Below are 12063 nucleotides of genomic sequence, written 5' to 3'. Positions count from 1 at the left end.
CCCACAGTCCTCCAGGCATTGATGGAGGCAACCCTTGAGGGAAGTTTCCCTACAATTCCTGACCCTTAAAGTCGTCTTCTTGGTTGCCATCACCTCAGCCAGGAGAGTATCTGAGATCAACGCTCTCTCCAGCAGAGCGGATCTCTGCACCTTTCTAGAGAACCGGGTCATCCTCAGACTGGACCCCGCGTTCATGCCCAAGGTCAATTCCCCCTTCCACAGGGCTCTAGAGGTAGTTCTGCCGGACTTCTGTCCACAGCCCTCCAGGGATAGAGAAAGATCTTGGCACAAGTTGGACGTCAGAAGAGCCTTGCGCATCTACCTGAAGCGCATGGCCCCCTTTAGGCGTTCGGAAGCCGTCTTCGTTTCTTATCAACCATCCACCCAAGGTGCCAAGGTTTCCCCAGCCACCATTAGCAGGTGGATTAGAGCGGCCATCTCACAGGCCTACGAGGCCCGAGGACTCCAAGTCCCAGAGGGCATCACAGCGCACTCCACCAGAAGTGCGGCCACCTCAGCAGCCTGGACCACCCAGGCACCCATAGAGGAGATTTGCAGGGCTGCTGCCTGGTCTTCTCCCTCGCCTTTCATCAGGCATTACCGGCTAGATGCGTATGCCTCAGCGGAAACAGCCTTTGGCAGGAGGGTATTGCAGGGAGTCCTTGACTCTCGAGGGGCTCAGGCCCATTCACTCCCTCCCAGGACATCTAGCTTTGGTATGTCCCATCTGTTACTTCTCCCACACCTCACTTCGGAAACTGGCAGTTGGTCTTACCTGACCAACTGCATGTTTAGAAGAAGATGTGGGAGGAGTCACTTCCCCCCCTGTGTTAGGGCGCTCTGCGTCAGGGGCCTGAGCTAGCTCAATGGTGAAGCAATGGCAGGCAGGCAGGAAGGATGTGTGCTTGTGCTGTCCTTTCCTTCCAGGTGCTCTGCTACGATCCATCGGTTAATCTGGGGAGGTCAGAAGGAGGAACGTAAGTGTGGCCTCGAAAGATTACCTCAGTCTCCTAGGCAAAAGGGCTGGGTTAATACCCATCTGTTACTCCTCCCACACCTTCTTCTAAACATACAGTTCAGGTAAGATCAACTGCCACTCTCATGCTCTTTATTACTTAGCTTAAATGTTACCATACTGAAAATGACTACTCCAGTTTTCCAGCCTTTCTTTTGTATTCAAGGAATTATTAAATATTTTTTTAAAAAGTTTATGATTAAAAAATTAATTACAAAAAACCATGGTGATACTGAGTTTAAAAGTAGCTGTTTGCAGCATATACACCTGCTTGAGCATTACTATGGACTACAACCTACGCAGTGAAAATGAAGTATTGGAACATAGCTATCGCCATAATAATGCAGCATGATAAGGGATGCAGTGGCTCAGTGGACGCTGAGCTTGTCAATCAGAAAGGTTGGCATTTTGGTGGTTCGAATCTCTAGAGCCACATAATGGAGTGAGCTCCAGTTACTTGTCCCAACTTTTGCCAACCTAGCAGTTTGAAACCATGTAAAGATGCAAGTAGAAAAATAGAGACCACTTTGGTGGGAAGGTAACAGTGTTCTGTGCACCTTCGGCATTGAGTCATGCCAGCCACACGACCATGGAGATGTCTTTGGACAGCGCTCACTCCTCGGCTTAGAAACAGAGATGAGCACACACACACCCGAGTTGGGAACAACTAGCACATATGTGCGAGGGGAACCGTTACCTTATGATTGTATGATCCCAGAGATATAATATTCTGAAGGCCATGGGAATTGTAGAGAAGGAAGTCTTATAGACATCAAGGAGCCCCCTCCCCAATTCAGTTTATTTTTCTTGTGGATCCCATGCTATAGTCTTAAAATTAAAAACTTGGTGATTGTATAAACAGCTTCATCTGCAAGAAGGAAATGGATATTGATGTCATCTGAATGGCTGTGCATGTTTCTAGAATGTTGAAAGCATGTGGGTGTGGATTCACAAAATGGATACCATTGGCTGTTCACAAAAGGACTGACATAATAGGCATGTCCACTCACAAACATCCACATTTCACAAGTGGCATTAGCCCTATCTCCCAAAATGGTCTCCATCATCCACTAAAGCCATTGTGGGGCCCAAAGGCACTCCTGGACATAACTTTGGTACTAGAAGTGGTGTTTTGCTTTACATCATGACAACTCTGTTTAAAGGCCAGGGGGGGGGGGGGGGCGGAATTAAGATGTAAGATGATATCGACTGTCTACTAAATACCAAGGAGATGTCTGGGATTCATTGTCTCTTTTGTAAGTTGTCTGTCTAATAAGCTTCACAACAGAAATAATTCTGGAAACACATCTTTGTTTTTAACCAAGCTTATCTATGAGATATTGGCTTATCATATAATCTGAAAATAATTATCAATGTAAGTATCTACTTAGCTCTTTGTTTGTTGGAATTACCTCTCTTGCACATGTAGCTCAATGCTTCAGAAAGAATGTAGGAAGCTGCCCTCTACACCTGGTCCATTTGTCCATCTAGATCACCTGCTGGATCTGGGACCTGCAGCAATCTGTGTAAATGTTTTCCCCTTTTCATTTGTTCTTTCTTCTTAGTCTTCTGAAACATACATTTTAAACAGTAATTCGTGTGAGAATGTCTTAACTGAAATGAAAAAAATTAGGGTCATATAGGCCCTTGTCTCAAGTCGTGATTGTACATCAGTATTTCAGTCATTTGGTTGGAGCAAAATGGAATTTATGGTTCCTGCCATATCTTTCTAATACATTGAGAAACAATCTCAATGAGTGGTGAATGAACACACTATATTTTATAACATATATGTAAGTTCTCCTTGGTACTATTGTTTCTTAATACAAATAAAATGCATTATTCTTTTTCTAGGGTTCTCCGCCCCCCAGGTGGTGGTTCTAATTTCAACATAGGGTTTGATTTGCCAAAAGATCAGCAAGGAGGAAAAAGGAACAAGATGGCATCTTCCATTTTTGGGACTCCAGAAGAAAATCCGCCATCTTGGGCTAAGTCAACAGGTAAAAGGTTCCTTTCTTAAAGAAGTTGTGGATGCTTATGTATTTAAATTTGGATTTAGCTCTTCTATTAAAAATAGACACGATATGGCAGATGAGATGGGCTTAAACAACTTGAACTGGTTCAGAGGATTTATATTCCTTCCTTTTATTGTTAACAATCTTGATCTTTAATTCCATTGGATGTTGTAGAATTTGGTTCTTCTCTTTTCAATTTTGCCTTTTCTCCCAAAAGCTTCTTTGAGGCTTTGGAAAATCCAAAGTCATTAATCAGGTTGTTCTCTTAGTTTATGATTTATATTTCCACATTAATTTTCAAAATTCTAACCATTTTCTTTTCTATATTGAGCAGAAAGTCTTTATATGTGTCATTCTCTTACTTGTCATTTCCACTTTAGCAGCCTTCTTTGCGCAAAAACCCCACACTTTGTTTTTACTATTTACTGTTTCTGGTTGTAATATTTCTACATCAGACAAAATTTCTTTCACATCTGTCACTACTTCATTAATATTTTTGACAATAGTCTATTCATAGTAGCATCACCATTCCCAGCATTGAAGTTGCTAATTTCTGACTCCTTTCTTCAATTTCCTGGGACATTTGAGATGTTATAAGCTAATTTCTCCCCTTATTAGAATGCTTGCCCTCGTTGAAATGTGTTCACATACACTGTTTTAAATGATAAGTGGCTGAATGCTTTCTATTATGCTTTGCTGTACTTGACATGTCTCATTCAATGATAACTTGCAGCCAAGCCCACTGAAGTTGAGGATAATTCTGAAGTAGTTGTATCTGAAAGGAGAGGTTCTTCTGATGCAAGCTCTGGTCACTATGTAATTCCAAAGGTAAGCGTTGCTTTCCTTTAAATCATGAATATATTGTAGTGGCTAATTATTGTGCCTAATAGCACATCCCTTGTTCTGTCTTGAATTAGCGTATGTTCTTACGATGACGGAGTTTTAATACTTTTATCAACAATATCAGGAATGGAGAATCTTTGGTCACCAGATGTTGTTGATCTACAACTCCCCATTGAGCATACTGGCTTTGCTGCTGGGAATTGTTGTTCTGCAAAATCTGAAAGCTACAAGTTAATCCATCCCTTTTCTTTAATATCTGTTTAGGTGGGGGAATTAAATAGGAAATCTGTGTTCTGCATGTGCTATGTCGCATAACCAAAATGATACACACTTTTCAATTTGTGAGGAATGGTTTTAATCTAGAACTCATTCTCCTATTAATACAGGTGACCATTTATATAATAATATCGCCATAATCTATGAAGTCGTTGCACTTTTTAATACTTGCTATATTTTGCTTTTAAGATAGCTCACATTAACATTAGCAAGAAGAAGAAAAAATTCTGCTCCATCCCTGCTCTATCATGTACATGATAGCAACCTGAATTGATAAACTCATTACAATTGGCAACATGTTTAATGTTCCTCAAATTAGAGTATATGATTAAGAATTTGAGTTAGGATTGCTATCAGAACATGGGTCTGTTGTTCGATGATACTATAGCTTTTGTGAAACTAGTGTTCCTTTGCTTATTATAACAATTTCTAGTTGTTACAATTTATACATTTTAGTATTTCTGTGAACTCTTCAATTCTTTAATGAATCATCTAACATAAAAGTAAAAAAAAAAAATTGCCATCATTCTCTCCACTATTCCGATTCACTGATCCAGAAACTGTGAAGGGTAGTTGCTAGAGAAATAGTGCATATTATCTAAACTGAATCTGTTTATAATATATTCTCATTTAAACATGTAGACTTTATCCCCTCTTCTGTTCATTTTTAAAATGTTGATTAATTCAAGTTTGTCTATGTTTTATTTTAAGCTAGATTGCTTTCTTTCTTTACGTAGTTCTTTTTTGTAATTCCTATGAAAATGGTTTTATATACTAATTCAAACTGTTTCAGCAACACATTATAAAAATGTAATATATAGATTGATTTCTCTCTATTCTTAAGTGATAAATATTAAATTGTTGCCATTAAATGAGACATTTGCTATGCCAGCTTCAGGGCAATACATTAAAATTCCTTGAGTACAGTTACTTAAATGGCCTGACCTAGAATTTTGCTATACAAATCCTATAAGCAGCAGAAGTTCTAGTGTTGTGTCTCTTGTTATTCCCAGACAATAATACTTGAAAAAATGTACAAGGGCAGAAGAACTCCCTTCAGGAAATCCTTTTCTGCTGCCAGTAGTGGTGATGGTGATTGCATAGCTACGAGGAGCATATCTTTGAATGTAGTACAAGTAGTTCACATTTAGTGACTTTCATTTAGCAACCATTTACAGTTGTGATGAAAAAATAATTTTACAATGAATTATCTCATTTATGGCCTTCACATGTTGTAAAGCGAAGGAAAACTGAAGATCATAAACTGTTACAGTTTCACTGAGTGACTGCTTTGCTTAACAACCAAATTGCCAGTCCCTAAATAATTGTCACTAATTGAGGATAACCTGTAATGCACTTAGGGAGTGATTGAATGATCCAAATAGCCTTGGTTGCTCTCAAACAATTGACTGTTCAGAAGATAAGACCAAAGCATAAATTGTACCAAGGCCCAAAGGACAAGTTACCTAAACATCAGCATTCAAAAATACTTATTCTGTAAATATAAGCAATTTTCCTGTCTGGCTCAAGTTTTAGAATCAGTAGTCTTAAGATTGAAAAAATATATGTCCATTTTATGTTGTATGTATTGAACCTCTAATTGCACTTTTGGTGCTGTGTTAAAAAAATTAAGGCATTCAACTGTAAATAATTTATTTGATAATTAATAGTTACAAAACTTAAGAAATATTTTTTGTTTGTTTGCAGGGTGTGGAAAGTGAGGCTCCTGGTAAGTATCTCCCTACCCGCAAACGCTACCCCTTGCTTCTAAGCTTTTAAAAAGTTCTTCCCAACTTGAAGAATTATCACTGATTGAAAGCAAGAACTGTAGGGGAGGCTCAAAGAATAAATTTATTTAGACAGTCTGGAAAGAACTCTTAAAAGATTGGTGTTATCACATTGCAGTGCTGCCTGTCAGCTCTGTGGCCTCTTGGTCTTTTACTAGGTAAAAGAAAGAGATTTGGAGAAATGCAATAGGTTATTTGCACATTTTAAAATGTAGTATTGGAATCCTTTTTATAAAAAGGAACCATTAGGGAGTTTAATAAGCTATGTTTAAACTAATCCTGCAATAGCAGAATATATAGTCAGATCACAGTGGAAAAGGATGATAGGCTATACTAAATCCAAAGCATTTTATACATTATTCCTAGAGGACCATCATCCATCTTGGATGGGGATAAATATTTGATATGGGCTGTAAGAGAATGTAAGACACTATGCTTAGATTGCCACATGCAACTTTAAATGGACAACTTCAGTTCAATTTACATGAAACAATCACTTTAGCAAGCCACTCTGCTGGATCATGAACAAGCTTAAGTACTACTGGCATTTCATTGTGTAGAGTTATGTTCAGTTTTTCCTTTCAATCAAGGCTGGATGACTTTCTCTGCAATTCCTTGCACTCAACTACTCTTCTGGCATTTTGGAAATTATAATAATAATGATACGAGACATAAGGGAAGCTCTTGTCATTTTTTAGGAATATTCTGCAATAAGACAGACAGCCCAAAATATAAACAGATATTAGTCTGTACTTTCTATAGCTATCTAACTTTACTTACATAACCTGAAATGGATACTGGGCTTTTTTCCATAAATAATTTACTTTTAAAATGGAAAGGTCATCTTTCAGGCATGAAGATTACAATAATGGAAGCAATGAGTATTGCTCATTGCAATAACTAGAATAACTGCTGCCATCTCCTCCTCCAACAGCACCACCATATTTGCTGCCCAGCGCTGCGGCTGAGGTGAAGCTGCCAAAGCTCCCGCTGCCCATGGCAGCAGCGGCGGCTCCCCCTCTGCTCGGAGCACCTGAGCTGGGCACAGCGTTACCCCTGCCCCCTCCTCCACCGCCGTGCTTTTGAGGAGCCTTTTTATCCTGCTCCCGCCCCTCCGCCGCCTTCCCACTGGCTCCCGTGGCCTCAAGGCTCCTCAAAAGCACGGCGGGGGCACTGGCAGGAGCTTTGGTGGCTTCACCTCAGCCGCAGCGCCGGGCAGAAAATCCGGCGGTGCTGTTAGAAGAGGAGGAAGCAGCAGCAGTTAGTCTGGTGGTGGCGGGGGCTTTGGGGCTTCACAACTACCATCAGTCGCCCCGTGCTCATCGAAAAAAGTCCAGGGCCAATTTGCCAGTTCGAGCCACCTGCAAAGGACCTCCTCCCAGCTTCCGGAGCCTGTGGCAGTAGAAATCACTGTGCGGGAGTTGAAAAGTGCTGTGCGGTGTTTTCTTGCCATCTGCGCGGCCGCACACCTGTGCACCTTAGAGGGAACAGTGGCCTTGACTACTAGACCAAACTGGCTCTATCCAAAAGTGTGTAGAAAGTGAAGTAAGTGTCTATCAATGCTCCGCCACAATTGAGAGCTTGATTGTTTCTCCCATCTGCAAGTATTCAAACATGCTGCTATCCTCTGGTCTTCTTGGGAGGAGCAAGCATCTGGAAAAGTGAAAGAGGTTCCACTGAATCAGATCTATTGGGAGTTCTCTTCCAGAAATGTCTTACCTCACTTGGAAGTCCTGCATCTGAATACCTTTTTCAAGGTGTTCATGGCTACTCTACCAGGTGCTAATCTGATACATATTTCTTCACTTCTTGTCTTTTTACTGTAGTTGGTTGATCCCAAAAGGCAGAAGCTATCAACCACCTCAGTGTCTTCATTGTTAATTCTAAGACTGACAGTTATGCTGTCATTAGCTTGATATTCTTTATATTTAAATTTAATCCAATTTCTTTTCACTGTGCTCCTTCACATTTGCTAGCAGAATGAAAAAACCTCTTCAACAAGCCAAGCACATTGTCCCATTTTACTAGCTGTGGAGCAAAACAGCATTTATACTCAGTTTATTTGAAGAAAAATAAGACATGATTTAGGCTTTCCCATGACTTAAAATTTTAAGAATCGTTAATAATTTAATCATCATAATTTTAGTTACTATCTGTCCACTGCAGGAAGAAGGCCTCTTCCTCATGTTTTCAACTAATATGGTCCTGAGCTTTCTTTTGCCAGTTGGGCCTGCAATACTTGCTAATGTTGTCAATCCATCTTGCTTTAAGTCTGTTTTATGGGTGCTTTTTATCAAGTGGGATCCACTCTATGACTGCCTTGGTCCACCTCCCATCAGTTCTTGCTATGTGACCAGCCCATTTCCATTTCAATTCTTTTACTTTCTTGACGATATTGTATACTTTCTTCTATATGCTCCACACTATTTTGTATGAACAAGCAAAAATGATTTAAGTCTCTCTTCACTTATGAGCAACTGCAACTGGAATTGCATTGGTGCCACAATTTAATAGAGATTTTAATAAGAGGTGAGCCATTCACCCCACCTTAACAAGTAAATATTTGTCCAAAATTGCCTGAGGTCAAGTACAGCTTCAAAAGTTTGTTATGACAAAAACATACAGCTGTAATCTGTTATTTTTTTAGCATCAGCTTGAAAGACTAGATGTAGTCATTTGTTGCCACATTTTTCTCCTTCATTCCTTAAGGTATTTTTGCCAGTGTTAGACCTGCTGGTTGCATTCAGTTTTATAACACAGTATTAATCTCTGCTACATAAAATGTTCTGTTTAATTGATGTATTTTTACAGCTCCTTGAATCAAGTAAATGCTGGAAACAAGGTTTCTTGTATTAATACCACATACTCACACATGCTTGCTTGGTTAATATTAGGTAGCTGTGAATTTTTAAAAAAAATCTGTTCCAGTGTGGCTCTTTTACAAAAAGTGCTGTGACAAGGTGAGCCTATTCACAAATGGAGAATCACAAGAAGCCAGAAGTTCAGCATTGCTTTCTTTCAGACAGTGTCTGCACAAATTAGTCTTGCAGTGGATGGCAACAGCAGCAAGGTTGTCTAAGTGGTATTGCTCCCAACGATCTGGTTCCTCATTTTACCGACCTTGGAAGGGTAAAAGACTGAGCCAACCTTGAGCCAGTCAGGATGGTATTCCTGGCAGCGGACAGAGTTAGCCTGCAATACTGCATTCCAAACACTGTGCCACCATGGTTCCTATTGCAGTTCAATTCTAACCACTGAACCACCACAACTCCTATTGCAGTTAAGCTAGTGTACATCTGAAAGAGAGGGATTTCAATTAATGTTCCTATTTGTATAAGAATTATTATTTTAAGAGAGTAGTACTGATACCTTGAGTTCGGAAAAAGACAGGCATGCATATAGCATATGTAGGTTCAATACAGTAGACCTCTGATTCCTACTTACTTTAGGAGTTCTGAGGGCTTCCTTATTTCTTGCCGAAAGTGAAACCTACTCAGAGTGTGAATGTTTCTATTTTTATAGAGTCATTGTCTTGGTTTTTCCCCCCCAGAAAACACAGAAGAAACTGCTTCAGGCTCAAGTGAAGAAAAGCCCCTACCAACTGCGCCTCTTCCTAGCCCAGAAGTTCCAGCCGCTGGGAGGAATCCTAACCCAGCACCAACCAGGAGAAATCCACCAGGGGGAAAGTCTAGTCTAGTGCTCGGTTAAGCTCAATTTTCCTTCACTCCTTAATTACTTGGAACTCGTGTCTGTTATCTTTGTTTTTTTCCATGCTTGTGAACTGCACAACTTGAGATTGACTGTACTTCCAAAACTACCATTAAAGGGGCACTTTATGTACTTCATATTTTTTTGTTTTTTTTTGTTTTTTTTTTTCCAGCCAATCTTTTCTTAAACTTCTTGTCTTGTCTCTCTTGAGTCTAACAGAAGTGACGTGTAATTTTTTTTCGTAATGGTAGACAGTGGTATTTGCTATACAGCCCATGGCTGACAAAAGATTTCTGAGGTATATAGTAATGTCTGAAGCTAAGATGGATTAATTCTGAGTGTGCTAAGTGGCATTTTTGTCCTAAAATTTGTAGAACAGTCTTGGTTGACTTAGAAAAGTTGGAAACTGGGATTGTACAGGTAGTGGATGAGTAACAAATATACTCTTTCTGTACACAACTTTGCAACATATTTTTCCAAGGTACCATATAATAATTGGTAAACAATTGAAGCCCTGTTGTGCACTAAGAACTATCAAGTTGTAATGCTAGAAATTAACCATTCTCCTTTCAACAAGTGGGATCTTGGATTAGTTATAACAGGATGGGATCAGTGCTGAAGATAAACTTAAAGATATGAGATTTTAACTGTTTTTTGAATATCAGGTCCCATTATAAATGATGATAGAATGCATCTTACAAAAATAAATATTAGTTGGATAAAATTTTGGGGACACATTTCCCGCACAACTGATTCCAGTACTATGCATGATCATGCTGGTGCTTAAACAGAAGGTGGAAAAACCTTCTAAATGTGTATTGTACCTTGAAAGCTGGATTGTTGCTAAAAAAAAAAATTAAAGGTATAGAAATTTTGAATCTGCGTCAGAGCCTTATTTTCAAATTTCCTTGGTTTGCTGCTTGAATAATTTCTGAAATGAAAACCCAAAAGAGAAAATGCATGGACTTTTAAAATTGTTTTATAATACAATTAAGAGGGAGTGAGAAGGGAATGTAAGGAGGGTGAGATGGTGGGAAGGGGAGAAAGGAATGGCCGAGGGGGAGGGGAAGTAGAAGAGGGGATTGTTGGAGGGGAGAAATGAAAGTTGGAGGGGTAGAAGAAAGGGTGTATGAAGGTTAGAAGTGTTATGAGTTGTGTTTATTGCTTTTTTTTAACTGCACAGTATTTAAGTGATTGTATAAAGGAAAATGAAAATGAAATAAAAGATGTTAATTGAAAAAAGGTAAAATTGTTTTATAATACAGACATTGTTGTATCAATGGAAGTAATGCTGGTGTGCAGCTAGAGCCTTTCTCAGTTATTGGCATGGTCAAAATAATGTGTCTCTACATTTTGTACTAAAAATATCTCTGCATACAGGAATGGAAGACACATTTTTTTAAAAAATAGCGTGGTTTTATGGCATTTTTTTCCAAATCCTTTTAAACATTAAATAAACCTAACCTACATGTTCTACTATTACCATATGAAAAATCCAGTTTGTAAGAGTATCTGTCAAGCATGCCTCCTTCAATATCCCAAGAAAGGAAACCCTCAACTCTATTTTAATAGAGATAAAGTACTTTTACTAGATATGAAAACAGCAAAAGGAAAGCAAGATCTGAACCAGAAAGGCGGAAACATATACATATCAAACATTTACCCAGCACCCTCCCCACAATTCCCCAACCCATTGTCCAATCTGCAACTCCCTAAGGTGTCATGTGGGGTGCATCTTCAAACAGCCTCATCAAGTTGGTATGAGAAACGGTTGGCCTTGACCAAGTTCAAACATCAGCCACCAGCATCTGCAGAGGATGGTGAGAACAAGACTCCTCCAGTACAATATAATTCCCTTTCCCAATACTATGCACACACACACACACACACCATTCCTATGGCAGCCGATAGCAAGCAAGTGTAGCAAGCAAAACAGGCTGACATCCGACCCTCCTTCAGAAAGAGATATTACCCCTGCAGGAAAAGAGAGAGGGAATACAATACAAAATAACAACATAGTATATACATCCATCATAAAATCAAGGCTTTTCAGGATAGCTGGTGTAGAACTACCGCAAAAGTCTGGGAGCCCTAACATGAGATTTGTCAACCCATTCAGCATGGGAAAGGGAAAAATGTTTCCAGGAGACCAAATATTGAATGTGACCTCTATGTTTTCTGGAGTCCAAGATTTCTTTAACTTCAAAATGTTGTTCTCCCTCAATAAGAAGAGGGACCGGAGGTGAAGGAGACGAAACGAAGAGTGTTCCGGTTTTAACAAGTTCACATGAAACACAGGATAAATTCTGCTAAGGTTCTTTGGCAACTCCAATTTCACCGATACAGGATTTATGATTTTCACAATACGGAATGGACCTACATACTTTGGGCCCAGCTTCTTCGATTTTTGGGTGGTTTG

At 39.5% G+C, this 12063-nt stretch overlaps 1 protein-coding gene across 1 annotated transcript in view; it reads left to right on the top strand.

The window, feature by feature from the left end:
* Positions 1–10522, top strand: part of JPT1 (Jupiter microtubule associated homolog 1) — a 32501-nt gene extending 21979 nt beyond the window's left edge. Inside the window, exons 2-5 of the mRNA XM_032210559.1 lie at positions 2870–3015; positions 3764–3858; positions 5857–5878; positions 9487–10522. Of these exons, the coding sequence (XP_032066450.1) occupies positions 2870–3015; positions 3764–3858; positions 5857–5878; positions 9487–9644 (421 nt within the window). The 3' untranslated portion in view covers positions 9645–10522. The remainder of the gene's footprint in view (positions 1–2869; positions 3016–3763; positions 3859–5856; positions 5879–9486) is intronic.
* Positions 10523–12063: the final 1541 nt, after the last annotated feature.

This window comes from Thamnophis elegans, chromosome 2, assembly GCF_009769535.1.
Source record: "Thamnophis elegans isolate rThaEle1 chromosome 2, rThaEle1.pri, whole genome shotgun sequence".
Lineage (NCBI taxonomy): Eukaryota > Metazoa > Chordata > Lepidosauria > Squamata > Colubridae > Thamnophis > Thamnophis elegans.
Note: the sequence above shows the minus strand (reverse complement) of the source record. Positions and strands in the feature narration are given on the sequence as shown.